The sequence below is a fragment of the Anguilla rostrata genome, chromosome 8 (assembly GCF_018555375.3).
Source record: "Anguilla rostrata isolate EN2019 chromosome 8, ASM1855537v3, whole genome shotgun sequence".
In the NCBI taxonomy this organism is placed as follows: domain Eukaryota; kingdom Metazoa; phylum Chordata; class Actinopteri; order Anguilliformes; family Anguillidae; genus Anguilla; species Anguilla rostrata.
This window is the reverse complement of record NC_057940.1, coordinates 56,447,420-56,467,419: the sequence shown is the minus strand read 5'-3', so window position 1 is coordinate 56,467,419 and position 20,000 is coordinate 56,447,420. Positions and strand designations below refer to the sequence as shown.

The window sequence follows — 20,000 nt, the reverse complement described above, 5'->3', positions numbered from 1 at the left end:
GTAAATACAGTAAGCGCCACAAAGAGGGAAATGCTTTGAGGTTCTGTGGTCCGTCACCTTTAGTTTTTAGTGCGCGGTTCTGAATCCTGTCTTTTGCCTGTTCTGTCAAGTGTTCTGAGCGCGTCCCGGCCTGGGTCCGAGGCTCGTGCATCATCCCATCGTTCGGCAGATTGTCTTCCTGGTTGTATGAACATGTATGTAACCGATACAGATGGCGTCGTGCTTAGGAGCTCAATCATTGCCTTTTTAAAAAAATGATATCCTGTTCTAACTTCGCTATTCGAAAACGTCGCGTTCAGTCGTCTCGCCAGCTAATCTGTCTATTGAACGCTAACCGAAGGACAGCTGCTATTTTCCGAAAGACACAACGGCCATTTACTCTCTTGGATTATTGTAGATTATTCATTTAATCGAATTTACTCGATACTGTTGCAGTCTGGTTATATGCTTAGTAAAATGATATCATGCGAATTTTGATGCATTTATAGTGCATTGGTCACTTGCTGTGAGTGAGCTTGGGAAAATGACCCAGCCGTCCCATTGTAAGCACAAGGTAGCTGGTAACATACAGTATTAGTATACTGAATAAACTTAATAAAACAACAGAAACCTTCGTGATACAAGCACCGAACATAAGAAGAAATTAGACAAAGCTACAAGACTATTTTGCTTTTTAATTAATCGGAGTCTAAATTTGAGGTTAAACCCCCCTCCTGCTTAGGTCACGTGTTTATGGGCCGAGGACTCGGATTGTACTGGTCAGGTCAGTGCGTTTTTTGGCTTCTTTGATACGTCTCGTGACCTTTAGTCCCATGGAACACTCCAATCTGAAATCTTGACTAGGTGGACGGTTTTTGGGTAAAGGGTTGACGTCACCGTGAAGGACTTGCACAGAAGTGCATGGGTCAGAAGAAAACTGATTTGATTTTCACGGTGTGGGGCTATATTGTTTTTGCAAATTTTGTTTTGTGTGTAGCGTATATTATTGGTAGGACTGTGGCCCTCTTAGATTATTTTATGTAGTCCCATTAGTTAAAATGAGAAGTAGAGGTGCACACAGTCGATAATAGCTTAGTCCGTTTTATGAGATGCACGCGTTTTTTTTTTGTTTTTTTTTAAATGATCGGGGTAGCCACCGGCTGGTATTACAGTAGGAATAGCGCGCCCTTTGCGCGTGCGGCATTCTCCATTGTAATGGCCAAACTGTAGCCTAATTCTATGGCTCAGTTAACGTCTCTGATTGGCTGTTTTCGAAACAATGCTTTTACAGTTGCCCGACCACCATTGTGCTCTACAGTGACACCCAGGCAGACGGACCGCGTCAACTCTCAGACAGCTTTACGTCAAAATATTAAAAAAACACGCAGTATGGTGACGTCTCCTGTAAATTGAATTCCCCCTCCCTGGTTTCTTTTCTAATCAAATCCAGAGAAAATCACTACAGAAACGTCCAGCCACACAAAAGATGCATTTGTCACATGCCCTCATTTTACTTAAAATAGAACCCGTCCTGTCTCTCTTCTCGGGGGTTGTGCTGGGGCCAGAATTTGTTCTCTTGGTGTGCCTTTTTAAAGCTCCCCAGTTGTCTAATACACTGTGCGCATTGATCTCGCAGTGGGTCGGTCGGTCGTGGCCATGATTAAATCACACCACGAGCCCATTGAGTCTTCTTCATGCAGCCGCTCTTTCTCTCTACAGTGCAGGCGAGCTGCTATGATATGGATATGTTGGGATATGGAGGACAGCGCGCTGTGGATAGATTGGTTTTAAGCCTTAATCGATGCCTGCTGTCTGTCCGAATCGGATGTAATGCAATGTAACGTAATTCAATGTAAAGCACGTGCTGCTTCCGTGTTTTGATGGAGAGGATGCGGGGATATGAAATGTCGTTTTTTCAATGCCGGGTTATTTCCCGTCTGTACTCGAGCTCCTCGGGTTGGTCCGCGCTTTGTTCACGAGGAGCTGCTGGAGCGGTCGAACAGCTCTCTGTCTGTCTGTCTGTCTGTCTCTCTCTCTCTCTCTCTCTCCCTGTCTCTCTGTCTCCCTGTCTCCCTGTCTCTGTCTCTCTCTCTCTCTGTCTCCCTGTCTCTCTCTCTCTCTTTGTCTCCCTGTCTCTCTCTCTGTTTCTCTGTGTGTCTCTCTCTCTCTCTCTGTGTCTCTCTGTCTCCCTGTCTCTCTCTCTCTCTCTCTCTCTCTCTCTCTCTCTCTATCTGTGTCTCTCTGTCTCCCTGTCGCGGGTCATCCTCTCCCTGTGTAACGTGGTGAATCAGCAGTAACAGCGTCGGCAGCACGGGACTGTAAGGAGCATCAGCAGCTATCAGCAGGCCGTGGAGGAATTTCAGGGTCATGTGACACCCCTGCAGGCTGCTTTGATTGGCTGGTGATGTTGGACATGTGAGACCGTTTAGTGAAGCTGCAAAGGCTGGGCTGCTGGGCAGAAGACCCTCCTGTGACACACAAACATGCACATGGACACACACATGCTGTCACACACGCACACACATGATGTCTCACACACTCACTCGCACACAAACACACATACTCACACACACAGGCACATGGACACACTCACACACACACCCGTGCACGCACACTCAAACAGACTATCACACACACACACACACACACACACATGCACGCACACTTACACACGCACACACACACATGCATGGACACACACATGCACGCGCACTCACACACACACACAAGCTTACACACACACACACGCATGCACGCACTCTCTCTCTCTCTCACACACACACACACACAGACCCATGCTAGAAGCTGCAGAGTGCTGGATTATTCCATATCACACAGGCAGGGCGGTTTGGATGCAAATGAGCCCCCTGCTGTTGCCATGAAACAATCTGTTCATTTTAATTTTACAGCCCTGTGTAAAGCAGGTGAGGAAGCCAGCTTCTGCAGTCACAGTCACCTGCTTCAGCTTCTGCAGTCACGGTCACAGTCACCTGCTTCAGCTTCTACAGTCACTGTCACCTGCTTCAGCTTCTGCAGTCACAATCACCTGCTTCAGCTTCTGCAGTCACAGTCACAGTCACCTGCTTCAGCTTCTACAGTCACAGTCACCTGCTTCAGCTTCTGCAGTCACAGTCACCTGCTTCAGCTTCTGCAGTCACAGTCACTTGCTTCTGCTTCTACAGTCAGTCACCTGCTTCAGCTTCTGCAGTCACAGTCACCTGCTTCTGCTTCTACAGTCACAGTCACCTGCTTCAGCTTCTGCAGTCACAGTCACCTGCTTCTGCTTCTACAGTCACAGTCACAATCACCTGCTTCAGCTTCTACAGTCACAGTCACCTGCTTCATCTTCTGCAGTCACAGTCACCTGCTTCTGCTTCTGCTTCTACAGTCACAGTCACCTGCTTCAGCTTCTGCAGTCACAGTCACCTGCTTCTGCTTCTACAGTCACAGTCACCTGCTTCAGCTTCTGCAGTCACAGTCACCTGCTTCTGCTTCTACAGTCACTTTCTTCAGCTGCCATTTTCTCCAGGATGTTCTAGAAGGGCGATGATCAGGTGGTGGAGGTGGTCTTCTGACCCTCGTGTGTGGGTGTGTGCGTCTCTCCCTCCGCCCAGTCTATTCATTTAGGGGGTTGTTTGTTTAATTAAACAGTGGTTTGTCAGTTTAGTTTATTTGTGGCTATTAGTTCAGCTGAGTGGAACAGTAAGTGCTGGATGGACTTGATTATGAGAAATGGTGAGGTAGGTACTTTAGGTGTGTGTGTGTGTGTGTGTGTGTGTGTGTGTGTGTGTGTGTGTGTGTGCGTGCGTGTGTGTGTGTGTGGGTGTTTTACGCTGTCCCTGCAGTTTGGAACAAGCCATGTCCCAGCAACCTGCTCTGGTCCTGATTCATCTATGTTTCAGGACCCCTCTGTGGGAGGAAACGGCTGAACGCCTGTCCCAGGAGAGAACGCCTGTCCCAGGAGAGAACGTCTGTCCCAGGAGAGAACGCCTGTCCCAGGAGAGAACGTCTGTCCCAGGTGAGAACGCCTGTCCCAGGAGAGAACGCCTGTCCCAGGAGAGAACGTCTGTCCCAGGTGAGAACGCCTGTCCCAGGTGAGAACGCCTGTCCCAGGAGAGAACGCCTGTCCCAGGTGAGAACGCCTGTCCCAGGAGAGAACGCCTGTCCCAGGAGAGAACGCCTGTCCCAGGTGAGAACGCCTGTCCCAGGTGTGTAACGGCCCAAGACTGCCTGCTCACACTCTTACCTGGCTGCCATGGTTACAGTCTACAGCAGTCACACTCTTACCTGGCTGCCATGGTTACAGTCTGCAGCAGTCACACTCTTACCTGGATGCCATGGTTACAGTCTGCAGCAGTCACACTCTTACCTGGCTGCCATGGTTACAGTCTGCAGCAGTCACACTCTTACCTGGCTGCCATGGTTACAGTCTGCAGCAGTCACACTCTTACCTGGCTGCCATGGTTACAGTCTGCAGCAGTGACACTCTTACCTGGCCAGGTGAAACTAGTATACTCTGCATACTCAAAGTGTAATTATATAAACGTTAATTATACTGAACTATTCTGAAGTGTGTAATGGTGGACGTGAGGTAGACTCCAGCATATAGTTTTTTTCACATGGTTGGCTGCTGTGGTTATAGCCTCTGAGCGTATTCCTGTTGTTCCTGAGCGTATTAAGTGTGTGGGCTGTGTTTAACTGGCGAATGGGGGGGGGGGCGTGGGTGGTGTGTTTCTTATGTATGTGCCACGTGTGTTTTTAGATTAGGTGCAGAATTATCCTGTCTGAGTGTGGTTGTATTTATTCACTTTTCTCCAGGCCTATACTTTTAAGACACTGGAGCGTTGAAATGGTGCTTGTGATTTGTTACTGTAGCTCCAGTCAGTCCACTTCCCACTGTGCTGCTGCGTGTGTTTCAGTGTGTGTATTCCCAACCAGCCCGATTCCTCAGTGGGTCTAAAGGCATCCTTTTCACGTTCTCTGACAAAACTCTAAAAAAAAAAAACAAGCATAGATTAAAAAATTAAGCATGATCTTTTGTTTTCTTCAGCGATGTGCGTGTTGCTGCACTAAAAATAAAATGGTATAATTAAATTTTTAAAAAATGTGATGCAAGTGTAACAGAGTTACTCTGAGGTGTGGTTTTAAGTTCATTTTAAAATACACAAAATTACAGCATTTCTAATTTAACTGTCAAATTGCCAGAGTTGAGGACAAATCACGTTGAATGTTAAATTTACCTAAACTGTGAGTTTTCTTGTTTGTATTCCTTTGTGCATATATTTATTTACCGATATTTGAGTTCTATATATATAGAGAAAAGAGATCTATATATCTATATATATAGAGAAAGATCATGCTTAATTCATGCTTAATTAACGTTTATATTTGTATTAATGTACATATCTATTTATACATTCAATATGTATATAATGCACACGCACAAACTGGATGTGAAACATGTGTGTTTGCATGTGTGTGTTTGCGTGCGTGCGTGTGTGTGTGTGTGCGTGCATGTGTGTTTGTGCGCGTGCGTGCGTGCGTGCGTGTGCGTGTGTGTCCGTGCGTGCGTGCGTGTGTGTGTGTGTGTGCGTGTGTGTGCGTGCGCGCGTGTGTGCGTGTGCGTGTGTGTCCGTGCGTGTGCGTGCGTGTGTGTGCGTGTGTGTGCGTGCGTGTGCGTGCGTGTGTGTCCGTGCGTGCGTGCGTGTGTGTGCGTGCGTGCGTGTGTGTGCGTGTGTATATATATATATATATACATTCATAAGGCCCATTTCATCGGGAGGATCTTTAAAGCTGCAGCGCGGCATTCCAGTGTGTGATGAGCAGATGCCGTGGCAACAGGGATGCATTATGCATAAACATAATGTCTGTTTGGATTGTCGATGCTGATTTATGGAGACAGGGCTCAGTTACCGCTGTAATGGATTTTGGGGACACCTTCGTTCTGTTGTTCCTGTAATTAATAGCGGGAAGGTAAACCCATTTATTTTGGGTAATGCGTTGTATGTATGTATTTTAGCAATGATAATAAGTTGTGATTTATTAAACATGCACGGTTTTAATGAAATGAGACCTGAAACTTTGCAATATTTCTTTCAGAGTTGATTTTAGCTGGTGAATTTGGGAGCATAGATTGGGCCAGAATTCATGTAACAAATCAAAATAAAGAAATAGCATTTCAAATAGCACTTTTCACACAATGTTTTTTCACCCCGGATGTGCACTTGCGTTTACGATGTCATTCGGGATGTAATAATAATCTACTCCCTATTAGGAATTAAGTCCACATGGAACTTTTCCTTTGGTTGTTTTTTCTTTCTTTTTTCGCATCACACTTGAACAGTTTTGCAGTCTCAGTGCCTGCTAATTTTATGCGTTATTCATAATGATGATGCTGTTATTGTATTTGTTCGTTCTTTTTTTTGTGTGGTGTACGAAGACTATGACTGATCAAGCTCAGTGGCCGAGATCAGAGAAACAGCTGCAGAATCGCACATTTCATTCTAAATATGGACCGATGTTTTCCCAGAATGCACCCTGGCTCACTCGTGCCTCACACAGTGCTGGTATTGTGCTCCTTCACTGTCCTGGAAAGCGATGAATTTGCGGTTCTGTCTTGTCCTTGGTATTATTAGAATGTTTGCCTTGAAAAATGTCAGTTTTTCCGCTTGATTTAGCAGTAACTGCTGTGAGGCCGGCTGGACACACAAAATAAACAGACGAACAAACAGACAGACAGACAGACAGACAAACAAACAGGCAAACAGACAAAGAAACAGACAAACAGGAGACAAACAAAGAAAAAGACAGACAAACAAACAGGCAAACAGACAGACAAACAAACAGATAAACAAACAGACAGATGGGTAAACAAACAAACAAACAGACAAACAAACAGACGAAGCTTGGAGCTGAAAGCATCCTCTGACGCAGGCTAGGGTTACACTGGTCTGATGTCTTTCCGTCCGCAGATAAAGGTGTCCAAGTAAGAGTGGTGATGTTTGGGAAGCGGGGTGAGGTTTAGCAGTAAATGAAAAGCTCATGTGGTTATGCATGTGAGCATGTGGTGTGTCTGAAAAGTGCTCTGTAACCCCAGCAGAGCAGAGCAGAGCAGGTGGATAGCACCCTGGATTCTCCCAGGGGCAGGTACTGGCTGATTCTCCCAGGGGCAATTACTGGCTGATTCTACCTGGGGCAGTTACTGGCTGATTCTCCCAGGGGCAGTTATAAATCAAATCAATTTTACTTGTACATCACTTTTAACAGCAACTATGCATAAGCTTTCAGGGTAGCAGAGAAGTGAAAACTACGCTTGACCCAAATAGCAATGAGTAAATATAAACTCCCTTGGGGAGAAGCCTCGGACCGTGGTGAGAAAAAAAACTCCCTGATGGGAAGAAATCTTGGGAGGAACCCGGAGGAACCCGGCTACAGAGGGGGAGCCCATCCTCCGCTGGCCAGCCTGGTGTATAAAACAGTTACTGGCTGATTCTCCCAGGGGCAGTTACTGGCTGATTCTCCCTGGGGCAGGTACTGGCTGATTCTCCCAGGGGCAGTTACTGGCTGATTCTACCTGGGGCAGTTACTGGCTGATTCTCCCTGGGGCAGTTACTGGCTGATTCTCCCTGGGGCAGTTACTGGCTGATTCTCCCAGGGGCAGTTACTGGCTGATTCTCCTTGGGGCAGGTAGTGGCTGATTCTCCCAGGGGCAGTTACTGGCTGATTCTCCTTGGGGCAGTTACTGGCTGATTCTCCCTGAGGCAGTTACTGGCTGATTCTCCCTGGGGCAGTTACTGGCTGATTCTCCCAGGGGCAGTTACTGGCTGATTCTCCCAGGGGCAGTTACTGGCTGATTCTCCTTGGGGCAGGTAGTGGCTGATTCTCCCAGGGGCAGTTACTGGCTGATTCTCCCAGGGGCAGTTACTGGCTGATTCTCCCAGGGCAGTTACTGGCTGATTCTCCCTGGGGCAGTTACTGGCTGATTCTCCCAGGGGCAGTTACTGGCTGATTCTCCTTGGGCCAGTTACTGGCTGGTTCTCCCAGGGCCAGTTACTGGCTGATTAATCATTGTTTCATCCCGGGACGTTTGAGAGGGGAGAGAGTCGAGTAAAAGAGGCATTGAGTTTGCTTAATTAATCACAGCGATCTGCGCCAGGTTTGTCTCAGTGATAAGCCAGAAAAAACACCAGACTGCTCCCAATTTATCACCCTACCCCCCCCCCCCCAACAAACTATCTGGCATCACTTAGAGTGACATTTAAAATGCGGGCCGGGCGGAGGGAGAGGGTAAGGGGGGAGGGGGGCGCATCCTGCTTTTCAGCTTCTTGTTATATTAGCTTCATGTAGACAAAGGAGCTTAAATTAGGGAGGAAAATCGAGCTTAATTGCCCGACATCTGGTCCCGCCACAACACACTGTGCGCGTGGGGGGTGCTGCGTTACCCTTCTGCTGAGCAGAGGGGTGCCACCGGCCCCTTCCCCCAGTTTCGGCCCCGTTCAGCCTCACTCTGGCCTTTTAACCCTTTCAAGAGTGGGTTTTTTTTTTGGGAATGTTTTTTTTTTCCCGCCCAAAATTCTGAATCGGTTTTCTAGAACTCCGCGGCTCTCAGTGACCAGCAGTGATTGTGACATCATAGAACAGAATAGAATCTTCAGTTAAGAACATTCCAGTCACATATTTTTGTGATCACACTCCTTAAAGGGTTAATTGCGTGGCCAGTAACCTGATGCATTGTGGGTTGATTTAGACTCCCCATATTTCTGTCCTTTTTTGTTGATTCCTGCCTTGAAATTTTCTCAATACAATGGTGTGTTTTCAGGTCTGTATCCGCTCCCCTGTCTGTTTTCATTAACCCTGTAATGACCGCGTTGAGGGACATGCTGTGGTGTTGCTGAACTCTGCCTTCTGCTCCTGCTCCATCCATGAATTAATATTTAATTATCTAATGAGCCTTTTCCAGCTCCATGGCTCAGCACCGCTAGTTTGTGAGATTTAGTCCCCAGAACGACATGTCGTTTAGAGCAGAAACAAAGGGTCACATGACTACAGGCTGAGGAGGTTCGGTTCTAACTGTGTCTCTGGAACAAATTAAGCAAAAAACACTCCAAAAAGAGCCATATGGTCTCCTGGGGTCCCCAGCCCTGGTTCCAGAGCTGCAGTCTCCTGGGTCCCACCCTGTCCCAGGGCTGCAGGGCTCCGGGTCCGCCCTGGTCCCAGAAGCATGGTCTGCTGGTCCCAGCCCTGGTCCCAAGGAGCTGCAGGGTCTGCTGGAGTATTTACAGTACATTTATCAGAGTTCAAAGTTCAGTAATAAAAAATCCAGCTCATATGTATATCCACAGGTGTGTACATTTTTGCACACCTGTCCAGGTTCCAGTGATGGAACTCTTTTGCTCAGGTTACAGTTCTAGCCAGCTTTAGTGTGTGTAGCACGATGCGCAAGTTTGAATTCTGCACTGAACTTGGTTCAGGAAAAACCTGATTTATCCTCTGCTTAATTAGGACGGGTTTCTCTGCAGCAGAGTTGTTTGCTTCTCGTGATCTTAATGTAAGAAGCGGTTACTGGCGTGGATTTCGTCCTCACACAACAGAAGCAGCGGCAGCCCCGCCCTGCAGGCAGCTTTAGCACAGCCCGCTAAGTACCTGCCCTTTGTTTAGCAGAATTCCTCTTTTGTACCGCGATTAAACGCTTATTGAAAAAAGATTAGTTTTGGCTGCCAAATGTTTCTTTGTTGCGGGAAAGTACGGTCCCTTCAGGGCTGCGTGGGGATTCGTCGGTTTCCCCGGGAAAGCGTGGAAAGTTTGGCGGAAGAGTTTGTCCTCTGCAGGACTGCCGCTGTGACTGATTGGTCGAGAGGAAGGTTCCGGGACCCGACTGTGTCCTAAAGAGCGGATTAATTAGGCTTTATTTCTTCCTGCCTTTCTGTGTGTAGCAGGTGGTTTTTGTCTGCAGAAACACAGGTTGTAAAATCCGGTCCCCTTTGCTCGCCTCTGATTGGCTGGTTTTAATGAAGCGTGCTGCGTTTCTCGTTAACCTGAGAGTTGAGGAAGACACGGCCATTTTGTTTCTCTGTAGTTAATTTTTCTCTCATTTGTTTAATTCTCTTGTTTGTTTTTGTGAAAGATGTGCTTTTAAGGACATCCTGCTGAAAATCAGGCGATTGGGTGTTTCTGTGAAAGGGACTGTCAGATTCCACGCCGCGAAGATGGACCGGCCTGTGGACTGTCTGCGCGAGGGGCCGTCAGTCCTGAGTTGCGTGTGAACAGCCTGCCCCCCCCCCTTCCCCCCCCAGCTCTCCTTATGATGTAACACTTCCCCATGGGCAACTTCCTGACTGCTGTGCAAATCTTTCACTGGCAGAGAAACTCAGCCTTATGGGGGGGGGGGGACAGACACACAGACACTGACTCTAGGACACAGACACTGGCTCTAGAACACAGACACTGGCTCTAGAGCACAGACACTGGCTCTAGAACACAGACACTGGCTCTAGAACACAGACACTGGCTCTAGAGCACAGACTCTGGCTCTAGAACACAGACTCAGGCTCTAGAACACAGACACTGGCTCTAGAGCACAGACTGTGGCTCTAGAACACAGACACTGGCTCTAGAGCACAGACTGTGGCTCTAGAACACAGACTCAGTCTCTAGAACACAGACACTGGCTCTAGAACACAGACTCAGGCTCTAGAACACAGATATGGGAAACGCTTGTTTCTCTGTGGGAGTGTTCTGTTCTGGGAACAATCGAGCAGTGTTTGGCTGGGCATGTAAGAAGTCCCTCCTGACTGTGCACGTTCAGCAGAGCTCCACAAAGCCCTTTCCTTGGCGTTCATTCTCACATATTTACCTGTTTGTCCATCCTAAGCCCCAGAAGCCTGCGCATTGCTGTCCCCGTGAGTGCTAAGTGTTCATGTGAGGCTGAAAACACTGATCATTTTTCAGACTGCCATCCCAGGTGTAGCCTGGAAAAAAAAAACAGGTCTGCGCTTCCTGTAGGAGCACACACATAGTACCATAAAGCACCCTCCCCCCTGCTCTCTCACTCTCATAAGATCTCTCTCTCTCTCCGTCTCTCTTTTTTCTCGGTCGTTCTTCGTCTCCTGTCGTCTTGTCGCAGGTGTGTCTGGGTTTCATGGTTTTGTGCGTCTCTCTCAGTAGTCGCAGAAGCGGAACGTGGCCTAGATCTGCCGACGGGTGCTGGCAGTGCGCGTTTCGCATGTTTATAAATAGTCTGGCGAGAAAAGTTGTGACGCTGTAATTTTACTTCCTCTTACATCCAGTTTTTTTTTCTTCTTTTGTTTAAAATGGCAAAACTCAGCGTGCATTTAAGGAACTCTACCAGCTCCACTCTCAGCTTTATCTGGGGTCTGTGACCGCTAATGCTAATGCTAATGTAATGGTACCAGTGCACAGGCCCTGCTAATGCTAATGTAATGGTACCAGTGCTAATGCTAATGTAATGGTATCAGTTCCCAGGCCCTGCTAATGCTAATGTAATGGTATCAGTTCCCAGGCCCTGCTAATGCTAATGTAATGGTATCAGTTCCCAGGCCCTGCTAATGCTAATGTAATGGTATCAGTTCCCAGGCCCTGCAGCTAATGTCATATCACTGTAATCATGTTGTAGTCCCCTTAATGCATTAATGTTCATCCAGGCCCTGCTAATGCTAATGTAATGTCATTCAGTTTAGCCAGCTACCAAAAGAAATGATTGATGAATTTTGTGGACGTATAGTATGAACTAGAAGGATATATAAAAGAAGAGAAATTACCTTTCACTGTTTGACCAAGCTCCTGTCATAAGACGCACTCTTCTGTGTCTGTCCTTATTGACGGGTGGTTTATGGTATTGATTACGTGTGTGTAATTAGCTGTGATTAATTATTGCAGATTTAATCCTCATGTGCTGAGCCCCGTCTGAAGGCCATTCGATGAGGAGCGCAGCATCAGCAGCTTGGCAGTGAGTATCGCCATGCGCGGGGGAGGGCTGCTTGTGCATGATGGTCAGTACTGCGGCTGTTGCAGGGTACAGTACTGACGGTCTGTGCTGTGGCTGTTGCAGGTGGCAGTACTGACGGTCTGTACTGTGGCTGTTGCAGGTGGCAGTACTGACGGCCTGTGCTGCGGCTGTTATAGGGTGCAGTACTGACGGTCTGTGTTGCAGGTGGCAGTACTGACGGTCTGTACTGTGGCTGTTGCAGGTGGCAGTACTGATGGCCTGTGCTGTGGCTGTTATAGGGTGCAGTACTGATGGTCTGTGTTGCAGGTGGCAGTACTGACGGTCTGTACTGTGGCTGTTGCAGGTGGCAGTACTGACGGTCTGTGTTGCAGGTGGCAGTACTGACGGTCTGTACTGTGGCTGTTGCAGGTGGCAGTACTGACGGCCTGTACTGCGGCTGTTATAGGGTGCAGTACTGACGGTCTGTGTTGCAGGTGGCAGTACTGACGGTCTGTACTGTGGCTGTTGCAGGTGGCAGTAGCTCTTTGACATGCAGCACCCCAACTTTGAGACGAGGCACCCCCTCCAGGCTGAGGAGCACGAGACGGGCATCGACCCCCTGCAGAACTTCAACAGGACCAGGCAGAGTGAGCGCCTTTCAGCCCCGTCATATCCATCACACCACCTTCATCATAATCATTACATCACACTTAGCACGATAATGTAACTGTAAAGTTGGGAGGTTACTCTGTTGAATGGAATGATTTGAATAATAGCTGCTGCTTCCACAGAAGTACTTCACTTTGAGAAGTTTACTTTTCCATTGTTACACATCTGCAGAGACAAGTCAGCTGCAAAACAAACAAGAAAGTACTTGGGCATAAAAAAGCAAATAGTGGATGGAAAGACCGAGCGAGTGAAAGAGAGTGTGCATCAGAAGAGATAAATAATCATGAAGCAGAAGAGCAGCTCCTGACATTCCGCTGGGCCAGAGATCAGGGGAATTAGCGTGTGGCGTGAACATGCATGTGGACGCATTCCCGGGGGGAGGGGCATGCCCAGGGGGAGGGGCATGCGTATTGATTGATGGCTGAAGAGATCAAAAGTTCTTTTTTTTTCTTTTTTTAAATGAATGCTGCTGTAATGTCACTGACGAACACGCAGAACTCGTTAAAAAATCAGTAAAGCGAGAAGGAAGGAGAGAAATGGAAGTTTTCTTGTCCGTCTCTGCCGTCCTTCTGGTGGCGTCCACTTCCTGTCTGGTGGCGTCCACTTCCTGTCTGGTGCCATGGCGGCACGGCGGCTGCACATACGGCCTCCAGACGGGACGTCCCGCTCACCTGTCGCCTCCTCGACTGGTACCTGAGACTCGTAGCGCCCCCCTCAGGGTAAACAAGGCTTTCCTCGTCTGTACGTAAATAAACTTTGGGGGCAGTTCTCCAATGCCGAAGCTCGAGTTTGTGCACGCTGCAGATTTACTCTTAAAGGGGCCGAAGGTGAGGCCGAGGCCTGCTCAGGTTAGCGGTGTTTGCTCGCGGGGTTACATTAGGCCGGCTGGGCTCAGCAGGGGCTGAGGCCTGCTCAGGTTAGCGGTGTTTGCTCGCGGGGTTACATTAGGCCGGCTGGGCTCAGCAGGGGCTGAGGTCCAGATGCAGTCCTTCACTTTTTTATCTTTATTGATTTCGGGCGTCGGGGTCAGACAGGCCCGAGCTTCGCATAACCGCAGATGAAAAGATGCATATTTTAGGGAATAAAGATTTAACCAAAAAAAGCACAATAATAAATTGCTATTTTTGAAATGGTAATTTTTTTGTAAATGAGTATTATTGATGTGTATGTTTTATATATGCAATCCAGGGTTAGGGTTAGGGTACATCCAGTCCGACAGGCTCTCATTAACCAGCTGACAGTTTCACAACAAAGTTTCTAAATATCTTTCACACTTTGACTTTTTTTTTGGCATTTTTGCACCTCTAGTCTTTGTTCCGCACTCTTCAGGATGATTCTCACTCCAGAACAGTGCACAGACTAACCTGCATGTCTGTGTAAAAGCCGTTTCTCAGACTTCTCAAATCCAGCCCCTGGAGGATGTATTCTCTGTGTGTCTCTGAGAAGGATCGCTGTTCTGGGGTCAGTTTAAGCCTTTTGGTTCATGACCGATACAGTTGGGATATAGACGGGGAAACCTGATGCTGGATCTGTGGTCCTATGCCTTATGAGAAGCGCGACCTGATTAAACCTGAGCGGCCGCTAGCTCACGCACTCCTGCAGCTGTGCAGTATCTGTCAGCTGTAGAATATGTTTGTGCACAGCGCCCCCAGTGGTTGGCGAGTTGTACTGCAGCTCCCTGTGGATTGATACGGAGGTCTGGAGGAAATGACAGTGTCAAATGTGGGTATCCTGGACCTGCACTAAGCATTAAAAGAGATGCCAGGTTAGGGTTAGGACATCGTTCAGGAAGGGGAGCAGGAAGTCTGGTATTTTTATTACATTTTTCAAAAAGCTGTGAAACTCCTGCAGCGATTTGTGTAAATGTGTGTGTCTGTGTGTGTCTGTGTGTGTGCGTGTGTGTTTAACATGTGTCTTTGTTTGTGCCGCAGGGGGTACACTAGAGAGCAGTGGAAGTGGGTCGATCACGCAGTCAGAGAATATCTTTCTCTCCTACAGGTGAGCACATCACACTCTTCTATACGTGAGTGTGTGAGTGTGCATTTGTGTGTGTGTGTGTGTCCATGTGTGTGAGTGTGTGTGTGTGTGTGTGTGAGATTGTGTGCGTGTGAGTGTGTGTGTGTGTGTGTGTGTGTGTGTGTGCGTGTGTGTGCGTGTGTGTGTGTCGGTGTGCGGAATGTGTGTTGTGTGTGCGGTGGTGTGTGTGCTGATATGGTTGTTGGCGCGTGTTGTTGTGTGTGTGTTGTGTGAGTGTGTGTGTGTGTGTGTGTGTGTGTGTATGTGTAGTGTAGTGTGAGTGTGAGTGTGGTGAGGGGAGTGTGAGTGTGTGTGTGTGTGTGTGTGTAGTGGAGTGTGAGTGTGAGTGTGTGTGAGTGTGGTGTGGTGATGTGTGTGTGTGTGTTGTGTGTGTGTGTGTGTGTGTGTGGGTGCGTGTGCTGTGGTGTGTGTGGTGTGTGTGTGTGTGTGTGTGTGTGGTGTGTGCGTTTGGGTTGGTGTGTGTGTGTGTGTGTGTGCATGCTTATTTGCAGCAGTGTAAAGGAAGCTCATTACTGCAGCCCTGCAGCCCCGTGCACAGAGAAGGAGGTTCTGGGTCAAACCCAGCAGAACCAGCTGCTCCGGGGGGGCAGAGGGGCTGGGTGTGGGGGGGTGGTGCAGGTGTGACCCCCCCCCCCGTTTGCTCCCACAGGAAGTGGAGTAATGCTTGCGCACACGTCTGAAAGAGCGATGAAGAGTATTTAAAAGAACAAACTGTTCTCCTTATTATCAGCTGATACCAACAGAAAAAGCTGTTTCACCAGTACCGTTTCCAGTAATATGGCTGTACCCGTCTACACTGCAGTGCTACGACTTTACGGTGTCAGCTCATTCATGTCAATGTTAAAAATGAATGTAATATTTAGTTGTAGCACACGTCTATATGTACTGTGTAACTTACAAAGACACCACACTCTGAACGGGGGGGGGGGCGGAGAACAGTGTTTATATTCACTGCTTTTGTCCTCATTTTCACTCGTCGTCCTCCGTGATTCTCCTGTCTTTCTTTTTTCCCCTCCTCCGCAGAAAAGAGTGGGATGAGTTGTTTTTGCACAGTAACTACCTGGCCCGGATCCGGCAGGCCGGGCTCAACGGCCGGCTACGCAGCAGCCGCTTCCGCAGCGTGTGCTGGAAGGTGAGCGTGCGGACGGTGCGGATGAGGGGTGAGCGGACGTGCGAGTGCGTGCGGGATGTGCGAGCGTGCGGCGAGTGTGCGGGGGGATGTGAGGTGCGGAGGTGAGCGTGCGGAAGCGTGGTGCGGGAAGGTGAGCGTGCGGACGTGTGCGGGAAGGTGAGCGTGCGGAGGTGCGGAGGTGAGCGTGCGAGTGTGCGGGAGGTAGCGTGCGGAGGTGTGCGGAGGGTAGCGTGCGGAAGGTGAGGTGCGGACGTGTGCGGAAGGTGAGCGTGCGGACGTGTGCTGGAAGGTGAGCGTGGCGTGGGAGGTGAGCGTGCGGACGGGCGGAGGTGAGCGTGCGGACGCGTGCGGGAGGTGAGCGTGCGGACGTGTGCGGGAGTGTGAGCGTGCGGGAGGGTGAGCGTGCGGACGTGTGCGGGAGGGTGAGCGTGCGGACGTGTGCGGGAAGGTGAGCGTGCGGAAGGTGAGCGTGCGAACGTGTGCGGGAAGGTGAGCGTGCGGAGGTGTGCGGGAAGGTGAGCGTGCGGACGTGTGCGGGAAGGTGAGCGTGCGGACGTGTGCGGGAAGGTGAGCGTGCGAAGGTGTACGGGAAGGTCAGCGTGCGGAGGTGTGCGGGAAGGTGAGCGTGCGGAGGTGTGCGGGAAGGTGAGCGTGCGGAGGTGTACGGGAAGGTCAGCGTGCGGAGGTGTGCGGGACGGTGAGCGTGCGAGTGTGCGGGAAGGTGAGCGTGCGGAGGTGTGCGGGAAGGTGAGCGTGCGGAGGTGTACGGGAAGGTGAGCGTGCGGAGGTGTACGGGAAGGTGAGCGTGCGGACGCGTGCGGGACGGTGAGCGTGCGGGAAGGTGAGCGTGCGGAGGTGTGCGGGAAGGTGAGCGTGCGGAGGTGTGCTGGAAGGTGAGCGTGCGGACGTGTGCGGGAAGGTGAGCGTGCGGAGGTGTGCTGGAAGGTGAGCGTGCGGACGTGTGCGGGAAGGTGAGCGTGCGGAGGTGCGGGTGTCACGGGTTCCGTTTATATCTCCGTTTTACTGGCGCTCATCACCTCCACATGTGTGCTGCAAACAGGAGCCTGCTTGCTCTCTATTAGCAGTATTACTCTGTAGTTAAATGTGATGAATATTAATTAGGTAATGCTTTTTTATTCCCAGCTGTATCTGGATGCTCTCCCAGAGGATAAAAATCAGTGGATCAATAAGACCAAGGAGCTGAGAGCTCAGTATGAGCGGATCAAAGAGACGGTCAGTATCGCCCGGTTACAGGCGCACCCGGTTACAATATCCCTCAGTTACAGGCACACCTGGTTACACTATCCCTAGTTACAATCGCATCTGGTCACAGTATCTCTGGTTACAGGCACACTCGATTACAGTACCCCTGGTTACAGGTGCACCTGGTTACAGTATCCCTGGTTACAGGCACACCCGGTTGCAGTATCCCTGGTTACAGGTGCACCCTGGTTACAGTTACACCCGGTTACAGTATCCCTGGTTACAGACACACCCGGTTACAGTATCCCCCGGTTACAGGCGCACCCAGTTACAATATCCCTCAGTTACAGGCACACCTGGTTACAGTATCCCTAGTTACAATAGCATCTGGTCACAGTATCTCTGGTTACAGGCACACTCGATTACAGTATCCCTGGTTACAGGCACACTCGATTACAGTACCCCTGGTTATAGGCACACCCGGTTACAGTATCCCTGGTTACAGTCACACTCGGTTACAGTATCTCTGGTCTCTCTGACCACCTCTGACCACTCCTCCCTCTTCCACAGCACATAACTAACCCCCGAAAAGCTGCTGGGCACCAGGACCTGATGGTGAACAACCCTCTGTCCCAGGATGAGGGGGTGAGTGTCTGGTTCTAATGCGGCCTGAACCCTAAATATTCCCAATAGTGTCTCCTCAACCTGTCCCCTTATGGGTCCGACAGTGTGCTCCCGTTCCCCCTTGCCAGTACGAATGTGTTAGCCTCAGTAAAGCAGTATGAATGCTGCAGTTCTAACACTAACGACTCTTTATTTCTCTGCAGAGTTTGTGGAATAAATTCTTTCAGGACAAAGAGCTGAGAGGGATGATTAGGCAGGACGTCCTGAGAACGTGAGGGCCATGCTCGTGACCACACCCACAGCCATGACCACACCCACAACCCTGGCCACACCCACAGCCATGACCACACCCACAGCCCTGACTACAACCACAGCTATGACCACACCCACAACCCTGACCACACCCACAGCCCTGACCACGTCCACAGCCATGACCACACCCACAACCCTGACCACACCCACAGCCATGACCACACCCACAACCCTGACCACAACCACAGCCCTGACCACAGCCATGACCACACCCACAACCCTGACCACACCCACAGCCATGACCACACCCACAACCCTGACCACAACCACAGCCATGACCACACCCGCAGCCATGACCACACCCACAACCCTGACCACACCCACAGCCATGACCACACCCACAACCCTGACCACAACCACAGCCCTGACCACACCCACAGCCATGACCACACCCACAACCCTGGCCACAGCCATGACCACACCCACAACCCTGACCACACCCACAGCTATTACCACACCCACATCCCTGACCACACCCACAGCCATGACCACACCCACAACCCTGACACACTCCACACCAGACCAACCACACAACCTGACCACACCCACACCCTTGACAGCCAATGACCACACCACACCACACCCTGCCACACCCACACCCATGACCACACCCACAACCCTGACCACACCCACAGCCATGACCACACCCACAACCCTGACCACACCCACAGCTATGACCACACCCACAACCCTGGCCACAGCCATGACCACACCCACAGCTATGACCACACCCACAACCCTGACCACACCCACAGCTATTACCACACCCACAACCCTGACTACACCCACAGCCATGACCACACTCACAACCCTGACCAACCCACAGCCATGACCACACCCACAGCTATGACCACACCCACAGCCATGAACACACCTACAACCCTGACCACACCCACAGCTATGACCACACCCACATCCATGAACACACCCACAACCCTGGCCACAGCCATGACCACACCCACACCCATGACCACACCCACAACCCTGGCCACACCCACACCCATGACCACACCCACAACCCTGGCCACACCCACACCCATGACCACACCCACAACCCTGACCACAACCACAGCCATGAACACACCCACAGGCATGGCCACCCTCCCAGCCACACCCATACGCACCTGAATTAATGATGATGGTGATGATTACCTATTATGTGTTGATCTTCTCCTCATTAGTATATTAGTAAAATATGGTGTGTTTTTATGGCTGTTTATTGTGTTATTATATTCTGGTGCAATTAACATGTTGCTCCTTCCCCACACACACACACACACACTCACACACACATTCTCACACACACACACACACTCCACACACTCACACACACTCACACACACATTCTCACACACACACACACACACACACACGCGCGCAGGTTCCCTGAGATGCAGTACTTCCAGCAGGAGGACGTGAGGGCTAAGCTAACAGACATCCTGTTCTGCTACGCCCGGGAGAACGAGCAGCTGCTGTATAAGCAGGTACAGCACCTGGTGCACCTGTCTGCGTCACTATCGCATCATCACTGCACCTGTCTGCGTCACTATCGCATCATCACTGCACCTGTCTGCGTCACTATCGCATCATCACTGCACCTGTCTGCGTCGCTATCGCATCATCACTGCACCTGTCTGCGTCACTATCGCATCATCACTGCACCTGTCTGCGTCACTATCGCATCATCACTGCACCTGTCTGCGTCACTATCGCATCATCACTGCACCTGTCTGCGTCACTATCGCATCATCACTGCACCTGTCTGCGTCACTATCGCATCATCACTGTTTCCTTATGTATGCTCATTCATTATGGATTCCTTTTGTATGGTTATTCATTGTTGATTCCTTATGTATTCTTATTCATTGTGGGTTCCTTATGTATTCTTATTCATTATGGATTCCTTATGTATTCTTATTCGTTATGGATTCCTTATGTGTGGTTATATTCCTCTGAAGGCTGATTTAGGATATGGTGTTTTTGGTTATTAATATTAATTGCATGTGTTCCTGTCTCTGTAGGGTATGCATGAGCTGCTGGCTCCCATCGTCTTTGTCCTGCACTGTGACCATCAAGCCTTTCAGCACGCCAGTGAGACGG

General features: G+C 49.8%; 1 protein-coding gene across 1 annotated transcript in view; it reads left to right on the top strand.

Annotated features, from left to right (window-relative positions):
• The window catches only part of tbc1d5 (TBC1 domain family, member 5), a 32,347-nt gene that overhangs the window by 157 nt on the left and 12,190 nt on the right, over positions 1 to 20,000 (top strand). Inside the window, exons 2-11 of the mRNA XM_064349193.1 lie at positions 3,882 to 4,168; positions 11,875 to 11,944; positions 12,455 to 12,570; positions 14,524 to 14,590; positions 15,653 to 15,761; positions 16,905 to 16,994; positions 17,535 to 17,609; positions 17,792 to 17,859; positions 19,282 to 19,384; positions 19,922 to 20,000. The exon at positions 19,922 to 20,000 is cut by the window's right edge and continues 10 nt beyond it. Of these exons, the coding sequence (XP_064205263.1) occupies positions 12,474 to 12,570; positions 14,524 to 14,590; positions 15,653 to 15,761; positions 16,905 to 16,994; positions 17,535 to 17,609; positions 17,792 to 17,859; positions 19,282 to 19,384; positions 19,922 to 20,000 (688 nt within the window). The 5' untranslated portion in view covers positions 3,882 to 4,168; positions 11,875 to 11,944; positions 12,455 to 12,473. The remainder of the gene's footprint in view (positions 1 to 3,881; positions 4,169 to 11,874; positions 11,945 to 12,454; positions 12,571 to 14,523; positions 14,591 to 15,652; positions 15,762 to 16,904; positions 16,995 to 17,534; positions 17,610 to 17,791; positions 17,860 to 19,281; positions 19,385 to 19,921) is intronic.